The 19,719-nt window shown below is 45.9% G+C and overlaps 1 protein-coding gene across 1 annotated transcript in view; it reads right to left on the bottom strand.

Annotated features, from left to right (window-relative positions):
* The window catches only part of tmem214 (transmembrane protein 214), a 56,565-nt gene that overhangs the window by 30,180 nt on the left and 6,666 nt on the right, over nucleotides 1-19,719 (bottom strand). The window contains exons 3-8 of the mRNA XM_038800109.1: nucleotides 19,271-19,421; nucleotides 17,029-17,163; nucleotides 4,495-4,577; nucleotides 1,038-1,140; nucleotides 668-749; nucleotides 68-169 (exon numbers count right to left, since the gene is read on the bottom strand). Of these exons, the coding sequence (XP_038656037.1) occupies nucleotides 68-169; nucleotides 668-749; nucleotides 1,038-1,140; nucleotides 4,495-4,577; nucleotides 17,029-17,163; nucleotides 19,271-19,421 (656 nt within the window). The remainder of the gene's footprint in view (nucleotides 1-67; nucleotides 170-667; nucleotides 750-1,037; nucleotides 1,141-4,494; nucleotides 4,578-17,028; nucleotides 17,164-19,270; nucleotides 19,422-19,719) is intronic.

Here is a 19,719-nt window from a genome sequence, read left to right as displayed (position 1 = left end):
ACAAACTGGAACAATCTCAGTAACTTGCAGCTTTCTTAAACAAGGATCAATTTAAATTCCAACTTACTTGGGTGAAAGTGAGTTATTAGGCATGTAAGCAAAGTCCAGCAATGGGAAAAAGTCTTTGGGTCCAACAGTTCCAAATCCCTTGGATAAATTGGAATGCATCCTGAAAAATGGTAAATAGATACAAAGGAAGAGTTATAATCAGAAAGGTTTAATTACAGATACTAAGAGATTAACCAAGAGATTTAACTTTGAAACCTGTATCTTAAAGTCAAGGCATTGTCTACCATTCTAGACAAAGAGTTACTGAGCTTTGTTTACAATCTTCAGTGGAGGCATGGGCATACTTAAGGTCTCCCATGATTAGTGTATTTTCTATTTGTACAAAGAATGCAGATGCGATTAAGGGGAGATCATATAGGGCACAAGTGCCATTTGATGTTTTACTGGAATGAAGTAGCCGTCCATTCCAGAGGAGTATTATTATTGATTAGTATGGCCACTCCTACTTGCGGGCAAGTATTAGCAAATAACTTTTACAGAGAAAGCAGGCAGTTAACATCTCTACTAAAATTGCTGTTATATAATGCATACATGGTGGATTTTGATACAGGCTTTCCATATATTGAAAATTTATTTTAGAAGGTCTGCATTTACTCACATTAGTAATCTGTCCAAGTAGCTAATTGCATAGGCAGACAGAGCTTTAACACCCAGTACAGGAAGCATGATGTTAAGCCAAACTAAAATGGAAAGAAAAGAACAGCTTTGTTAGATCACAATATATTGCAAGTGGATAAAGAATGCCTTGGATTATTAAAATTCAACAATCTAAACATGAATGTTGCTCAAATTCTCAAGATCATCTAGTTTCAATTAAGGAGTTACGACTGTTTACTATTGAAACAATTAAAAAGGTGTGCAACAGTTCAAAAGCCCAATGAGAAATATGAATAAATAGGATAGTATTAACCAACACAAAATAATTCAAGCTATTTCCAAATATCCCGAGTTCATTATTGATTTCTTACCCTTTAATCCTTCTGCCAAATCTGTCCCAGCCTGTCCCAGGGCCCACATGATGCTGAGGCATTTAATTGGTTTGTTATGTTGGGATCTCAGCAATTCCAGGTACTGAAAAACAATTACCACCAAGTAAAATTTGCAAAATGAAATTTAAAATGGCACAAGTGACAGAAGCTTAAATTTAACAAGAGAAAGTATTTTTTGCTTTGTAACTAACAAAAACTGAATTCTCAGGTGCAGGACATTTGCATGGAATATAACATAGGAAAATGTGTGAAGTTATGCACTATGTAGGAAAAAAAACAGCTGAATATTATTTAAATGGAGAAAGACTGCAGAAAGCTGTAGCACTGGGGATTTAGGGGTCCTTATGCACGAATCACCAAATGCTAACAACCATGTTCAGCAAATAATAGGGAAGGCAAATGGAATGTTGGCCTTTATTTAAAAGGGTATGGAGTATAAAAATAGGGATGTCTTGCTAAAACTATACCAGGCACCAGTTAGGCACACCTGGAATACTGAACGTTTTGGTCCCCTTATCCAAGGGACGATATACTGGCATTGGAGGCAGAAGGTTCACAGGTTGATCCCAGGTATGGAGGGACTTTGAGAGGTTGAGTAGATCGGAGTTTAAAAGAATGAGAGGCAGTCCTTACTGAAACAGAAGATTCTCAGGGGGCTTGACAGGATAGATGCGGAGAGGTTGTTTCCCCTTGTGGGAGAGTCTAGGACCACAGTGAGTAGTCTCAGACTACGCAGTCACCTATTTAAGAGAGAGGAGGAATTTCTTCTCGGGGTACTGAATCTGAAGAACTTTCCCTCAAGAGGGCTGTAGAGGCTGGATCATTCTGTTCAAGGTGGAGATAGACATATTTTTACATCAGTAAGGGAATCGAGGGCTATGGGCAGAGCAGACACAATGGGCCAATGGCCGATTTCTGCTCCTATGTCAATGTGTGCAGGCAACTTTTAAGAATATAAATTTTAAATATCAAATACATTTTTTGGAGGTAGTGAGGGAAGGGTTAAATGGAATACACTCTGGCAGTAAAGAACTTCAGCCATTGGGAGCACACAAAACATTTGCAGGCAGTAGCCAAGATTCCCCATCACCAACCCACTTAAACCATCCCTTACCAGTATACTCAAAAATAAAAAATTCCTAAAAGTCAAATCCTGCAGATGAAATTGCTTAATTACACTTGGCTTAAGGAGCAATTCTCCTACCTGCATCTTAAATTTGCCCAACTGACTTTAAAAAAAAAGTATTTTGTTACAAACATGTATCAAAAAAGGTTACAGCACATAAACACCACAGGAAACATCCTTCCCAACAATCAACTATACAGTTTGTACAACGTTTTCCCCTTTTCACTTCACCCCCCCCTCATTACTGGCTGGCAATTGTCGCATAATGTCTGTTTGGAATGCTCCCTTCCAGTTGGGGAACACTTGCCAGCCTCTGATCATCTGGTAAGAGGTTTCCAAAGCAGCCTTCAGGATGCGCAACAACGCAGAATCGCCAAGCAGAAACTTGTAGCCAAGTTCCACACCCGAATGCGGCCTCATCCGGGACCTTGGATTCATGTTGCATTACATTCACCACCCCCAACCAGTAGGCCTCGGCTTGCGAAATCCTACCAAATGTCCTGGCTTGAGAAAATTCACAACTCTTTAACCTGTGATTATCTCTCTTCAGTTGCTCTGTCTGGACCTGTAAAGACTTAATTACCTGTAAAAACTCGCATTCAAAGTATCGTCTTGCATATTCGATATACATATATTTTGGGACCCACCTCTTCATTCACCCAAGGAAGGAGCAGTGCTCCGAAAGCTAGTGATTCAACCTGTTGGACTTTAACCTGGTGTTGTAAGACTTCTTATTGAACCCTGTGCGCTGTTTTGCCAACTCAACTCCAATATCCTGACCAGGTGCACTTCTCCCTGGCCCAATGCAAGATCTTCTATTTCCCCATGAATTTTTGGAGTCTCATGGTCACCGCCCGTGGCATTTCCCTAGCTCTAGGCTTCTGCCTCAGGGACCTGTGTGCTCTGTCTACTTCAGGGGCCCTATCTAGCACCCCCTCCGCCACCAGCTTTGCCAGCATCTGCGAGGCGTATCTCATGGCACTCACAACTTCCTCTCCTTCAGCCAGGCATACTATTCGCAAGTTCTGCCTTAGGGGTGTTCTCCTGCTCCTCCACTTTTGCCCCCAACTTTTTGCAAAGGTCTCCCAAGAGCCCCACCTCCGCCTTCAGTACCACAATATGATCACTGTGGTCGGAGATCATTGCTTCGATCTCTTGGCTTTGTGACCCTGCACCTCTAAGCACTTCTCCACCCATGCCATCGAGCTCTTCAGGGGTGTCACAGCTCCTTCTATGGCCTTCGAGCAATCCTCCCGCATCTCCTTCCTCTGCTGGCAGTATTCCTCCCAAATGAAAGCCATCAATTGCTCCATCTGGGGCTTTCCACCTTGCACCAGCCCTTCCCCCTCCGCCATCCTTATACCGGCTGCTGCGCCACAGGTTTCCTCCAACTCTCTGGCCAGGTCTTGCACCGTCTTCTGCTGGGTTTGGTAGCCAGCAGACATACCACTCCTGGGGGAAACTACTTCTCCAACCTTCAAGTCAACCTTTTTGTCAAAATTACACCCAAAAACAGGTAAAGAGAGCTTTTTCTATGCCTTCGAGCAGGAGCTGCCCTGTGTGCGACCAATCACACCATGGCCGCCACCGGGAGGTCTGCCCAATTGACATTAATGGACTGCCTACAACTTCTTCCCCCCCATAGTTTCCAGCCCCAGCACCGACTGTGTACTGAATTAGGACTGTTGCGCTGAAAGATATTCTTGTAAACCAAGCATTATTGTTTGCCCAGGAATGTTTTTATGTTTTATACCTGTAGCAGGATGTCACAGTAGTAAAAAAAAAAGCATTTTGCCCTGCATTAAGTAGGACCAATTCTGTAGGGGAATAGCACATTTAAAGTTAATTTCAACCAAAACCAGATGTTTACTTTCTTTTATCTCAAAAGTATGGCCAGCCTTTGTCTCATTGCACATACTTCCAAACTGATTACACCAGACTGTTTCAGTACAGAGACTTTTGAAGTAGACCAAAAATAAATAAATCATCTCCAGTGGGAGCAGAGCTTGGATAAAAGTGTCAAAAGAAAGTGAGCCATCAGGTGATTAAAAGACTACAGTCTATATTATCAGCATCAAATGGTTAAAATTTCAATTCTGACCGAAATGACAAGAAAAGTAATTGGAGGAGCAGCCCACTGGTATCCCCAGTTACCGGTTACACATTGCCTCACCCAGCCTCACTCACAAGATCAGTAAAAGGTTTTGTATGTTTAGAAGCATCTCAAGTACAAGCTATCAGCTGCCACTTGTACATACATACATCACAAAATATAAAACCAAGCTGTAATATTTTGTACAGTGTGCCTACCTTTCCAAGATTCATTGTTCCAATTTTAGGTTTGTCTAGCAATATAGCCTGAATACAAATTCTGTAGCCATGCAGGGATTCACCTGAAAATAAAAACATAATGTTTGATATACATTTGAACATGCCTTCCTTTGGCCATATACATTACCAGGTTTCTCATCAGTGCTGAAGTCTGTGGAACAATACGTTTTCACCTTCCAAACCCACTACCACCTAGAAGAGTAGCAGATACCTGGAAACACCACCACTTGGAGGTTCCCTTCAAAGGTACTCACCACCCAGACTTGGAAATATACCACCGTCCCTTCACTGTCACTGGATCAAAATGCTGGAACTCCCTCCCTACCAGCAGACGGTACCTACCCCTCAGGGACTACCGTGGTTGAAGAAAGTAGCTCACCACCAGCTTCTGAAGGGCACTAGGGGTGGCAAATAAATACTGGCCGAGCTGACGACACCCACATCCCATAAATTAATTCATCCCATAAATTCATTCAAAAAAAAAAATAAACAGGCCCTGCTTCATTATTTATTAGTAAAACAGAATCAATAAATGGCTACAAATTCTTACAGGAGGGGAACAAGACAAATACCCTGCCAACTTGAATTTACAGAAGACAAATTAAGCAGCGTAACATGATGCTTACAATCTATAAGCTACCCTACAGCTAATGAATTGGGTGAAAGTAAAAGGTAGTATGATGTGGAGATGCCGGCGTTGGACTGGGGTGGGCACAATAAGAAGTCTTACAACACCAGGTTAAAGTCCAACATGTTTGTTTCAAACACTAGCTTTTGGAGCACTGCTCCTTCCTCAGGTGAATGAAGAGGTATGTTCCAGAAACATATATATAGACAAATTCAAAGATGCCAGACAATGCATAGAATGCGAGCATTTGCAGGCAATTAAATCTTTACAGATCCAGAGATAGGGGTAACCCCAGGTTAAAGAGGTGTGAATTGTCTCAAGCCAGGACAGTTGGTAGGATTTCACAAGCCCAGGCCAGATGGCGGGGGGTGAATGTAATGCGTCATGAATCCCAAGTCCCAGTTGAGGCCGCACTCACGTGTGCGGAACTTGGCTATAAGTTTCTGCTCGGCGATTCTGCGTTGTCGCACGTCCTGAAGGCCACCTTGGAGAACGCTTACCTGGAGATCAGAGGCTGAATGCCCTTGACTGAAGTGTTCCGACTGGAAAGGAACATTTCTGCCTGGTGATTGTCGCGCGATGTCCGTTCATTCGTTGTCGCAGCGTCTGCATGGTCTCGCCAATGTATCACGCTTCAGGCCATCCTTTCCTGCAGCGTATGAGGTAGACAACGTTGGCCTAGTCGCACGAGTATGTACTGAATATCTGGTGGGTGGTGTTCTCACATGTAATGGTGGTATCCATGTCGATGATCTGGCACGTCTTGCAGAGATTGCCATGGCAGGGTGTGGTATAATGGTCGCTGTTCTGAAGGCTGGGTAGTTTGCTGCAAACAATGGTTTGTTTGAGGTTGCGTGGTTGTTTGAAGGGAAGTAGTGGGGGTGTGGGGATGACCGTGGCAAGATGTTCACCTTCATCGATGATGTGTTGAAGGCTGCGGAGAAGATGTCGTAGTTTCTCCGCTCTGGGAAAGTACTGGACGAGGAAGGGTACTCTGTCGGTTGCGTCCAGTGTTTGTCTTCCGAGGTCGGTGCGGTTTTTTGCTGTGGCGCGTCGGAACTGTCAATCGATGAGTCGAGCGCCATATCCCGTTCGTACGAGGGCATCCTTCAGCATCTGTAGATGTTTGTTACGCTCCTCCTCGTCTGAGCAGATCCTGTGTATACGGAGGGCTTGTCCATAGGGGATGGCTTCTTTAATGAGATTAAGGTGGAAGCTAGAGAAGTGGAGCATCGTGAGGTTATCCATGGGCTTGCGGTAAAGCGAAGTGCTGAGGTGACCGTCCTTGATGGAGACTAGTGTGTCCAAGAATGCAACTGATTTTGGAGAGTAGTCCATGGTGAGTCTGATGGTGGGATGGAACTTATTGATGTCATCGTGTAGTTGTTTCAGTGATTCTTCACCGTGGGTCCAAAGGAAGAAAATGTCATCGATCTATCTGGTGTATAACGTCGGTTGAAGGTCCTGTGCGGTGAGGAGGTCTTGTTCAAACTTGTGCATGAAGATGTTGGCGTATTGAGGTGCGAATTTGGACCCCATGGCTGTTCCGTGCGTCTGGATGAAGAACTTGTGTTGAAGGCGAAAACGTTGTGATCCAGAATAAAGCGGATGAGTTGCCGAATTGCATCTGGAGATCAGCAGTTGTCGGTGTTGAGTACTGAGGCTGTTGCAGCAATGCCGTTGTCATGGGGGATGCTGGTGCAGAGTGCCGAGACGTCCATTGTGACGAGGAATGTTCCTGGCTCAACTGGTCCATGGGTGCTGAGTTTCTGTAGAAAGTCCGTCGTGTCGCGACAGAAGCTGGGCGTACCTTGTACGATGGGTTTCAAGATGCCCTCGATATAGCCAGAGAAGTTGTCACACAGGGTCCCATTGCTTGAAACGATAGGACGGCCATTGCCTGAAACGATAGGACGGCCTGGTGTGTTGGCCTTGTGTATTTTCGGGAGGCAGTAGAGATCTCCAATGCAGGGAGTACGTGGGATGAGAGCACGTAGGGTGCTCTGAAGGTCTGGATCCAAGGTCTTGATCAGTCTGTTGAGTTGGCGGATGTGTTTCTTGGTCGGATCTGCGGGTAACTGTCTGTAGTGTTCCTGGTTGTTGAGTTGTCGGTATACTTCTTTGCAGTAGTCCGTTCTGTTCAATATGACAGTGGCCCCTACTTTATCTGCTGGTTTGATAACGATGTTGTGGATGGTCTTGAGAGTGCGGATGGCATTGCGTTGTGCTTGGGTGACGTTCGGGGCTGTCTTGTGAATGATGAATCTGGACCCCAAAACCACCCAGCTGCAATATCAAGGACCTGTGATTCAGAACTCGGCACTCTTCCTGCTACAGCTACAACATTGATCAGAGCCTTTTGGCCAATGGTGCTTGTGACAGGTCATTGAAAAAGCAATCAGATTAGCCCCATGTCCCTCTCCCATCAGCTTGCTTTTAAAAAAATGTGGAGATGCTGGCATTGGACTGGGGTGAGCACATTAAGAAGTCTTACAACACCAGGTTAAAGTCCAATTCCCAGCAGGGTCACTGACTGTGTGGAGTTTGCACATTCTCCCCGTGTCTGCGTGGGTTTCCTCCGGGTGCTCCGGTTTCCTTCCACAGGCCAAAGATGTGCAGATTAGGTGGATTGGTCATGCTAAATTGCCATTAGTGTCCAAAAAGATGTTAAGTGGGGGTTATTGGGTTACGGGGATAGAGTAGATATGTGGGCTTCAGTAGGGTGCTCTTTTTAAGGGCCGGTGCAGACTCCATGGGCTGAATGGCCTCCTTCTGCACTGTAGATTCTATGATTAAGTCTTTACAGGTCCAGATGGAGCAACTGGAGAGAGGGATAGTCATAGGTTAAAGAGGTGGGAATTGTCAAGCCAGGACAGTTTGTAAGATTTCGCAAGCCCAGGCCAGATGGTGGTGGGTGGGGGGGTGGGGCAAATGTAATGCGACATGAATCCAAGGTCCCGGTTGAGGTCGTACTTATGTGTGCGGAACATGGCTATAAGTTTCTGCCCGGCGATTCTGCGTTGTCGCGCATCCTGAAGACCGCCTTGGAAAACGCTTACCCGAAGATGAGAGGCTATCAAGCAGCACCTGCTCACTGACGCTTAGATTTGGCCAGAACCATGCAGCCCCAGACTTCATTAATGACCTTGGTTCAAACATTTATATGTGCAGGAGGTGAAAGTAGCTGCCCTAAGAAGCCAGAGTAAAATAAAAGCCCTACACTGACCGAGCTAAACGTTTCCCCAAAGCAAGATAGAAAAAAGTCAATCATCTCAGCAGAAGTTGCTCAAAACAGTGTGCCACATCCAACTATCTTCAATTGCTTTACCAATGCCCTTCCCTTCTATCACAAGGACAAAAGTGGAGCGTTTCACTTTTTAATTACACAGCATTCAGCTCCATTTGCAATTCCTTAGGTAATGAAACAGTACATTGAAGCAAGTCTTGGACAATATCCAAACTTACGCTGAAAAACGACAAGTAATATTTGCACAACACAAACTCCAGGAACGACCCGCTCCAATTCGAGCTGAACTACCACATCTCGACATTCAGTGTCATTACCAATGTAGAGTTTCACATTAACTTATGGGGTTGATCATTGACCAGAAACTCAACGGAATCAGGTACATCAATGAACAAGCTACGAGAGCATATTGGAGACTCTCCACCATCTGCAAGCATAGTAAGGATGACAACAGTACACTCTCTACTCGTACAGATGTGTAATTGCAACTATACTCAAACTGCAAGCTAAATTCAGCTTTAGCATGGGCGGTACATGCAAATAATTCATTGCAGATGGTTGGGGACTATAGTCACTATCAATTAGTGTTTGGTAGAAATCTTAAAATTCCGTCCATTTTAGATGACCAGCCTCCAGCTTGGGAGGGGACTACAATTAGCTCTGTCTTTGCTGAGCATTTAAATTCATTACATAGCAGTAGAAAAGCTTTTTTGGAAGGAGTCTCTGAAAGAATTCGCAGAGCTTCAAGACATAATGTACGGCCATTAAATACAGTTTTTCAGCAAGGAGACAAAGTATACTATAAGAGAGACGATTTTAATGAATATAAAGGCCCAGGGAAGATCATGGGCACAAATGGCAAAACAATTATTTTGCAACATGACAATCAAACTGTACATTCATCAAGATATGGATACAGATTACAAATTTTCAAATTTAGACAGCAGACAGACATGACGAAGAACCAGAGTCATCTGGTGCGCATGTGTTACAGAACTATTATGATCAGTTAACTGATATAGACAGGGTTTTTGCAGAGGAACACAACACTTCTGATGAATTAGAACAGGCCATTTTTCCGAAAGGACAACGAATTCAGGGTTGCAAGTCAAGCTTCTGGTGAATTTAAATATATTGGACTGGAAATCGGACAGACTAAGTTAGGGGAAACTTTACGTCAGCAATCTTATTTGGAAAGCATCAGCCCAATAGAAATTAGTCATGGCCGAGTTTCACAAAAAGACGTAATGGTTTCAAAGATGGAAAAACAGCAACTGCAAAGTTTAATTGGGCAACTGAATTGGTTAGGTCGACAGACTAGACCGGACGTGGAGTTTTGATGTCTTAGAGTTGAGTACAAAAATGAATGATCCCAAAGTGGAAGACATATAATAAGAACAAATAAAAAGTGTTGGTCAAACTAAAAATGCAGGTGTGTGTTTTGGGGTTCCAGGTTTTAGGTGACCGCCGGCACTTGAAACTCAGTTTATAGTGATGCATCCTATGCAAATTTATGTGATGGGGTTCCAAGCGCAAGAGGTTTTATAATTTTCTTTTTGGGGAACAATGGTAAACATTGCCCTCTTGTGTGGGGAAACAAACAAAATAAGGAAAGTGGTCAAAAGCACTTTGGCTGCTGAGACATTAAGCCTTGTAGAGGTGGTGGATATGGTCTTTTATATATCTCAGATATTGACAGAAATTTTGGGATTAGGGGATTTGGGTCATACCTATTGAATGCCACATTGGCAATAAATCCCTATTGGAAAATGTGCACTCTACAAAAAGTGTCAATGGAAAAAAGGTTAAGGATAGACATCGCAAGTTTGAAGCAGATGTTGGACAGAGGGGAGAAAGCAAAAATTAAATGGGTCGACAGTAGCTATCAATTGTCAGACTGTTTTACAAAAAGAGGGGCTAGTTCACAGAAACCTTTGGATATTGTTAATGAAGGGCGCCTGTTTCTGTGACTTTTTTTACTTTAAAAAAATGGAAGAAAAGAGAAGGGGAGAAATTGCGTGTGTTGTTTTCACTTAATTATCTTTTTTCGCCAAGGAAGGAGAAGACTGTTAAGTATTGGGTTAAGAGACATTCCAATTAGTTGTCTCGTTTATGTTAAGTATTCAATAATTGAAACTGATATGCAAGAGGCTTCAGGTGGCCTTTGTCAGGTGATGTGAAGATAGAGTTTTGTGCAAGTCTGTTGAAGTGAAATAAATGTGTTTGTAAAAATGAGCAGTACCTCTGACTCTTTATACAACAGCATCTAAACGTCTAACAATGTGCAGCACCTACAGGATACATCATAGCAAATCATCAAGTCTGCTTCAATAGGACTTCCGGTTGCGGCTATGCCTAGATAGGTCGTACGGTCGGCAGCTCCCACCGATAACGGACTTTTGGGCACTTTCACGGAGCTCCAGCGGCACATGGACGGCGATTCGCGGTGTGGGAAGGAAACAGTGAGGGTCCCCCAGCGCTGTAAGGAGTGGGGCGATCATAAAAGCAGCTTTGGAGAGGAGAGGATAACGGGTGCGCAAAAACAAGATGGCGGCCAGCGGGGATCAGGCAGCGTGGGCCCAGTGGTCACGGGAGCAGCAGGAGTTTCTCAGAAGCTGCTTTGCCGAGTTAAAGGCGGAGATGTTGGCCCCTAGGAAGGCTTCTATTGAAAGGTTGGTGGAGACCCAGAAGATGCAGGGGATGGCGATCAAGGAGGTGCAGCAGAAGGCCTCTGATAACAAGGATGAGATTTTGGGCCTGGCGGTTAGAGTGGAGGCGCACGAGGCTCTGCACAAAAGATGGCAGGAGAGGCTGGAAGACCTTGAAAACAGGTCAAGGAGGCAGAACGTGCGGATTCAGGGTCTCCCTGAAGGAGTGGAGGGGTCGGATGCTGGTGCGTATGTGACCATGATGCTGGGAACGCTGATGGGTGCAGGGACTTTCCCGCGGCCCCTGGAGCTGGATGGGGCGCACAGAGTCCTGGCAAGGAGGCCTAGGGCGAACGAGCCACCGAGAGCTATGATGGTAAGATTCCACCACTTCACCGATAAGGAGTGTGTGTCCTGCGATGGGCGAAGTAGCAGGTGGGAGAACTGTGAGATCCGTATTTACCAGGACTAGGGTGCAGAGCTGGCCAAGAGGCGTGCGGGATTCAACTGGGCCAAAGCAGTCCTCCACAGCAAAGGGGTGAAGTTCGGGCTGTTACAACCGGCGAGGCTGTGGGTTACATATCAGGACCGGAACCACTATTTCGATACACCGGATGAGGTGTGGACTTTTATAAAGAACGAGAAGCTGCACTCGAACTAATGGACTGCAGTATGTTGTTGGGGCATGGTGGTGGGGGCGGTGTTATGTTATGTTGGGTTTTCTCCCCGTGTTCTCTTTTGTTTATGTTGCTCCCTGTGCGCTGGGTCCTTGGGGTTCTGGGTTGGGTCGCAGTTGGGAAGAGCTGCATCACAGGTGATGGGGTCAGGCCAGACAGCGAGAGCAGTTTATTCGCTCAACGTTGGGGGGTAGCACCCGAAGCTTGTTTGTGAGTTGTGTTTTTATTTGTACACACGGGATTTAGGGGGAGGACTCTCTCAACCTCACTTAGTTTGGGGGGGGGGGGGGGGGGGGAGGCGAGGTTGGAGACCCGTAGAGGGAGCCAACAAGGGCATTGGAGGTAGAGGTGGGAGCGGCCAGGGTCAGTATGAGTCAGCTGACTTGCGGGAGTGCAATGGGGGAGGGGGGGGGGGGGGGGGGAGGGAAAGAGCGAGGGCTGGGATGCTGCTTTGCTGACTGGAGGGATCAATTTTCCCTCCAGTCATCCTGCTTGTAATTTTGTTTTCACTTAATTATCTTTTTTCGCCAAGGAGCAAAGGGGAGAGTCGGGACGGGGAGCCTCCGGCTGGGGGGCTGGAGTATGCGGGAGGCGCGAGCACGTGGCTGGCTGAAAAAAGGAGATGGCTAGTCGGCAGGGGAGGGGGGGGGGAAAGAGGGGGTAATTAACCCCCCGACCAGGCTGATCACATGGAACGTGAGGGGCCTGAATGGGCCCGTCAAGAGGGTCCGTGTGTTTTCGCACTTAAGGGGGTTAAAGGCAGACGTAGCCATGCTGCAAGAAACGCACCTGAAGGTCGCAGATCAAACTAGGCCGAGGACGGGATGGGTGGGGCAGTTCTTCCACTCAGGGCTGGATGTGAAGACCAGTGGGTCACAATCTTGGTGAGCAAGCGGGTGGCATTTGAGGCAGGGGTATTGTGGCGGATAAAGGGGGTAGATATATTATGGTGAGTGGCAAACTGCAGGGGGGGCCAGGGTGGTGATAGTGAATGTGTATGCTCCGAACTCGGATGATGCAGGATTCATGAAGCGGATGTTGAGTAGGATTCCGGATTTGGAGTTAAGCAGTCTGGTAATTGGGGGACGGGAGAACGGGACGACTTCAACACGGTCCTGGACCCAGCACTGGATCGGTCTAGGTCTAGATTGGGTAAGAGACGGGCAGCGGCCAAGGTCCTGAGGGGGTTCATGGACCAAATGGGGGGAGTGGACCCGTGGAGATTCGCCAAGCCAAGGGCGAAAGAGTTTTCCTTCTTCTCCCATGTTCACAAGGCGTACTCGCGGATTGACTTTTTCGTGGTGAGTAGGGCGCTAATCCCGAGAATGGAGGGGGTAGAGTACTCAGCCATTGCGATTTCAGACCACGCCCCGCACTGGGTGCAGTTGGGGGAGGAGAGAGGCCAACGCCCTCTGTGGAGACTGGACGTAGGACTATTGGCGGATGAGAAGGTCTGTGGGTGGATTCGGAGGAGTATCCAAAGCTATGTGGCGACCAACGATACTGGGGAGGTTTCAGTGAGTGTGGTCTGGGAGGCGCTGAGGGCAGTTATCATGGTTGGGGGGGGGGGGAAGAGTTACTTTCAGTCAGGGCCCACAGGGAGAAGAGGGATAGGATGGAGAGGGAGAGGTTGGTGGGGGAGATACTTAGGGTGGAATCCTCCGAGGAGGGGTTGTTAAAAAAGAGCGCCGAGTCTGCAGGTGGAGTTTGACTTGCTTACCACAGGGAAGGAAGAGGCTCAGTGGAGGAAGGTACAAGGAGGGGTGTACAAGTATGGGGAAAAAGGCAAGCAGGATTGCTGGCGCACCAACTACTGAAGAGAGAGGCAGCCAGGGAAATTGAGGGTATTAGGGACGGGGAGGGGGGGGACACTGTGCTGAGTTCAGCAAGGATCAATGAGGTCTTCAAGGACTTTTATGGTAAACTGTACGAGTCAGAACCCCTGGAAGGGGAGGGGAGGTGGTGAAGCGATTCTTGGACCAACTGAGGTTCCCCAAGGTGGAGGAGGGGCGGGTAGAGGGATTGGGGGCCCCGATTGAGTTGGAGGAATTGGTTAAGGGTTTGGAGGATATGCAGTCGGGCAAGGACCCGGGACCGGACGGATATCCGGTCGAATTTTACAGGAAATTCTCAGAGCTGTTGGGCCCGTTATTGTTGAGAACCTTCAACGAGGCTAAGGAGAAGGGAATCCTTCCCCCGACAATGTCACAGGCTCTGATCTTGCTCATCCTTAAGCAAGATAAGGACCCGTTGCAATGTGGCTCCTACAGGCCGATATCGCTCCTTAATGTAGATGCCAAACTGTTGGCCAAGATCCTGGCCACCAGAATTAAGGACTGTGTCCCGGGAGTGATCAATGAGGATCAGACGGGGTTTGTGAAGGGCAGGCAGCTGAACACGAATGTGTGGAGGCTCCTGAATGTGATTATGATGCCCTCGGAAGGAGGGGATGCAGAAGTGGTGGCAGCAATGGACGCGGAAAAAGCCTTCAATCGGGAGGAGTGGGAGTACCTGTGGGAAGTGTCAGGCAGATTTGGATTTGGCAAGGAATTTATAGGGTGGGTTAAATAGCTGTATCAGGCCCCTGTAGCGAGTGTGTCAATGAACCGGCTGCGGTCGGAGTACTTTAGGCTACATCAAGGAACGAGGCAGGGGTGCCCCCTGTCCCCCCTGCTGTTTGCCCTGGCAATTGAGCCGCTGACCATGGCGCTGAGGAAGTCTAGAAACTGGAGGAGATGGGGTTGGGGGGGATTCACTGGATGCGGATGACCTACTCCTGTACATTTTGGATCCGGTGGAGGGGATGGGGGAGGTCTTGCAGATCCTTAAAGATTTTGGGGACTTTTCGGGGTATAGGTTGAATGTCAGGAAAAGCGAGCTTTTCGTGATACATGCGAGGGGCCAGGAAAAGAGATTGGGAGAGCTACTGCTTAAGATGGTGGAGAGGAGCTTTCGTTATTTGGGCATACAGGTGGCTAAGAGTTGGGATGCCCTGCACAAGCTCAATCTAGCACGGCTGGTGGATCAGATGGAAGAGGTGGAACATGCTGCCGCTTTCCCAGGTGGGCAGGGTGCAATCCGTGAAGATGACGGTCGACCCCAGGTTCTTGTTAGTCTTCCAGTGCCTTCCCATCCTCATCCCCAAGTCCTTCTTCAGGAGGGTGAACAGGATTATTACGGGATTTGTGTGGGCAAACAAGACCCTTGTTAAGAGACTGTTCTTTGAGCGCAGTCAAGGGGGGTGTCTGGCAGTGCCGAACTTCTGCAGCTATTACTGGGCAGCGAATTTATCCATGATTCGGAAATGGGTAGTGGGGGGGGGGGGGGGTTAAGAGTGGCGTGGAAGCGGTTGGAGGAGGTGACTTGCAGGGATACTAGCCTGGGGGCATTGATAATGGCACCGCTGCCACTCCTACCGACATGGTACACCGCGAGCCTGGTGGTGATGGCGAGTGAGAATCTGGGGTCAGTGGAGACGGCACGGGGGGGGGGCCTCAGTTTGGACCCCGATACGGAACAATCACAGGTTTGTTTCCAGGTACAATAGACGGTGGGTTCCTAAGCTGGCACAGAGCGGGTATCAAAAGGATGGGGGACTTGTTTATTGACGGGACCGTTGCTGGTCTGAGGGCGCTGGAAGAGAAATTTGAGTTGCCCCCAGGGAATACCTTTAGGTACCTGCAGGTCCGGGCTTTCGTGAGGAAGCAGGTGGGGGAATTTCTGCTGCTACCGGCCCGGAGGATACAGGACAGGGTGGTCTCGGGCAAGTGGGTAGGGGACGGAAAGGTATCGGACACATACCAGGAGCTGCATGAGGCCTCGGTGGAAGAGCTGAAGGGCAAGTGGGAGGAGGAGCTGGGCGAGGAGCTGGATAAGGGCAGTTGCCTTGGGCGGGGTCAATTCCTCCTCATCTTGTGCCAGGCTTAGCCTGGTTTAGTTTAAGGTGGTGCACCGGGCACATATGACAGTGGCGAGAATGAGCACGTTCTTTGGGGTGGAGGACAGGTGTGTGAGATGTTCAGGGAGCCCAGCAAACCATGCCCATATGTTTTGGGCATGCCCGGCACTCTCAGAATTTTGGAGAGGCTTTGCAAAGGCTATGTCCCAGGTCTTGGACACTCGGGTAAAGCCGAGCTGGGGGATAGAGATATTTGGGGTGTCAGAAGATCCGGGAGTGCAGAGTCGAAAGAGGCCGAAGTCTTGGTCTTTGCCTCCTTGGTAGCCCGGAGATGGCTCTTGGTAATGTGGAGGGACGCAAAACCCCCAAGTGTGGAGACTTGGGTTAGTGACATGGCTGGGTTTCTAAGTTTGGAAAGGATAAAGTTTGCCTTAAGAGGGTCCTTGCAGGGGCTCTCCAGGCGGTGGCAACCGTTCTTTGACTCTCTCGCAGAACATTAAGTGGAGGTCAGCAGCAGCAAACCAGGAGAGAGAGAAGGGGGGGGGGGGGGGGGGGGGGGGGGGAGAGCGGTATGGGTGGTGGATTGATTTTACTTGTAAAAGGCAGATACCCCACCTTTCTTTGTTAAGTTGTTAATTTGTTTTTCTTTATTATTACTATTATGTTTTTGGTTGTTTTCTTTCTGTAGTGGTTTGTAAAATTTTGAATAAAAATAATTTTTTTTAAAAAGTCTGCTTCAACAGCACTTCCCAAACCCATAAGGGCAGTAGATACGTGGGAACACCATCATCTCCCATGTCCTCTGCCAAACCATATACCATCTTAAACTAGTATATTAGGCATTCTTTCAATGCTGCTGGATGGGAACTCCCCATCTGCATCAGAAACAAGTACCGCAGTTCGAGGTGGCATCATCACTTTCTCAGGCAACTAGAGATTAGCAATAAATACCAACTTTACAAACACTAGCAAGTTGGTAAAGTATATTGTTAAATGTTTAGGAAGTTTGTCTGTGAGTCAACATATTTATTAATTCTCAAATAAGAGCAGTGAATAATTTTGAAAATCAACACTTTTCACGAGACAGCTGTCCAACCTGGTTGGTGATCTAGTATATAATGCTATGTTGTTTATGGATTTATACAGATTAAAAAACTCCTGTTATGGACATTAAAAATGGGAGATTTACTTCATTGTTTAGTTTAGAAATTCAAAATTGGAATTAATATAGTAACCCAAATTGAAGGATTATATACTATGCAAGACCACAGTTCACAAGAGATTCAATAAATGGTCAGAGAAAAAAAATAAGTTGGTATCAACTAAAACAATGCTTTCAAGCTGAATTGAAATGCATGCCAAGAGATTTTGATTGAACTTCACACTCAATATTAAGGCACTTATGGTCTTATTACCTGCAGCCTTATCTTGCTCACGCAACATAGTGTAGATGCAGTGGTCAAAGAAGTGTTCCAGGTTGTCTGATGTTTTTGCCAGCAGCGATTTGATAGTATTCCGAAGCTCCTTATTAGCAAGGCTATATGGATAGTCTAAAAAGATTTGTAAAGATTTTAAAAACAAGGTAAGAATTCTTGACTGTTGGAAGTAGAGTTTTAAATATTTGTAAAAGGAAGCATGGTCAACATTTAGAATTGGCACAAGATTGCAAGTCTAGGCATCACGAAACATCAGCAGAAATACAAGATATTTATTATTCCTTGAGGATCTTATTGGTGTCTGATCATCGATGCCTTTCACGGCTTTGATCATAAATGGTGTAGCTTCGATACTCTTCTACCACACAAGGTCACACAGGGTAAGTTACCTGAAAGCTCCTAATATTCATGGAGCTTTCCCCAAAATCAGACCAACAGCTTCAAGGTGGTCAAAAAATTGGAAGTTATCTCCATCAGCCCCATAGATTTACCAGGAGATATATGTTTACACTACAGCGTTAAGCTAGACACCACTCGGGTCAAGAAGTAATTGGTCAGTGTCAGTAAGAGAGCTGCGTTCCGAAAGCTAGTGATTCGAAACAAACCTGATGTTGTAAAACTTCTTACTATTGAGAGAGATGTTGCCTGAGAACTGGTATTAATAAGGAATACAACACATCTTCATAGAATTCTCCTGTACAATAGGATGTTAGCTCTTTAAGTTTTTTTAAAATAAATTTAGAGTACCCAATAATTTTTTCCAATTAAGGGGCAATTTAATGTGGCCAATCCACCTAACCTGCATATCTTTGGGTTGTGGGGGCAAAACCCACGCAAACACGGGGAGAATGTGCAAACTCCACACGGACAGTGACCAAGAGCCAGGATCGAACCTGGGACCTCAGCGCCGTGAGGCAGCAGGGCTAATCCTCGGCGCCACCGTGCTGCCCTGAGATAATATCCACTGTAACATGCAACTTGTGAAGTTATACGTAAAATAGCACCATGCCTACAATTCACAACAAACCCCTGTTGCTGCTCTCAAGTGATAGACAGGCAAATGCAAGTGACAACTTTATTTGCAAGGATTTTGACATTGTCAGTGTCAGCTTGAGGTTTTTCTCAAGAAGAGTTACTATTTTCAATAAAAAGAAACCTTGCATTGCCCTTCAACAAATGACAAGAGTAAGAGATTAGGAAAAAAAGCAGGTCATTCCGGAATCAAGCCCATGTCACCATTATATTAGACCATGGTCATTTTGTATCTTAACTCGATCTGCTTGCCGTATCCTAATATGCTTGGCCAAAAATCAATCTTTGAAAGTTTTCAACTGAATTTTTGCAAAGTACCAGCACATTCCCACTACCCTTTGTGGGCCCCTGAATAATCTAGTCGCATTTTAAGGTTATGGCCCCACCAAAAGAAATATAATTTCTCTCCATCCACCCTATCAATAACTTAGATTATCCGGAGTTCCTCAATGTTCTATATTCAAGAGAATGCAAGTCTATCTATGCATTATCCTCGTAACTTAACCCCTTTATCATCAGTCTGGTGAATCTGCATTGCATTCCCCCCAAAGCCATTATCAACTTCCAAGATGCATTTCCAGATCTGAATGCAATGCTCCAAAAAAAAGTGTCAATACTGTGCTAGTCACACATATCAACCAATCATGAAGCCCATTGTGTTACTCCCAAAGACATTTGTCTGGGTAAAAGGATAATGGTTTATCAAATTGGTTAAACTTCAATCAACAAGTTGGTCAAAAATAAAGATAACAAAGATGATACAATATAAACCTTTAACACAAACTATTGTTTAGCAAATCACATTGCCAAAAACATAATCCCAATTTACTACATTGTGATTGTTACTGAAACCATGGAATATACTTGAAAAGAACGTTGCTTCCATGAAATATACCTCCTGCTCCATTTTAAGCTGACCACCAGTAAACCATGAGTACGTTAGTAGGTATGCCCATTCTTGCCTTATTGTTCTCATGTTTAAAAACCACAACGGACCATACATGTTTGCTCATTGTGGCTCATTTGCAATACCAAAAAAGATAAATACTGGTCCACTAATTGTCAGGAATTGTTTTTAACTATTTTTAATCCTAGTGGAACTTTTTTCCTCCTCTTTGCAGGTGCCAAGTGCACACCTACAATACATAAACTGTGTCCATACAATATTATTATGTTAAATCCAACTGACCAAAGGAATATTGACTGAGGGTAGGATCTGTCTCTGGTGCTTGCAGCTTATAATTCAAGTATCCAGCCAAATCCTTCACCCAGACAGATGGATTTCCAGGAAACAAGTTCTGGCTTTTATCCAGCTGCTCCTGAAGTTCTTTTAAATCAAGCTGTGGAGAAAATATCTACATTTTAGATTTTATTGTAACAACAATTTCTCGGCAACATGGATATTTTCTAGCATTTCCAAAGAGTTTTTCACTAGAAGGCAAAGGAGGTTAGGCAATGCTTCAGCAGAAGCTTAGCGTTCCAAACGGGGCCAACTCGGAGCAAAATAGTGGGGCAATTTCAAAACTGAAATCAAAATCACTTTATTCAACTTACCAGAAAACAAAAATCAAAACATAATAGCTCATTAGCACAACACACAGCTTAGTAACGTGGTTCAGAGGTTGAACTGAAATGTGA

The sequence above is a fragment of the Scyliorhinus canicula genome, chromosome 6 (genome assembly GCF_902713615.1).
Source record: "Scyliorhinus canicula chromosome 6, sScyCan1.1, whole genome shotgun sequence".
Taxonomy (NCBI): domain Eukaryota; kingdom Metazoa; phylum Chordata; class Chondrichthyes; order Carcharhiniformes; family Scyliorhinidae; genus Scyliorhinus; species Scyliorhinus canicula.
The sequence above is the reverse complement of the archived record's forward strand: the minus strand, read 5'-3'. Positions and strand labels throughout refer to the sequence as shown.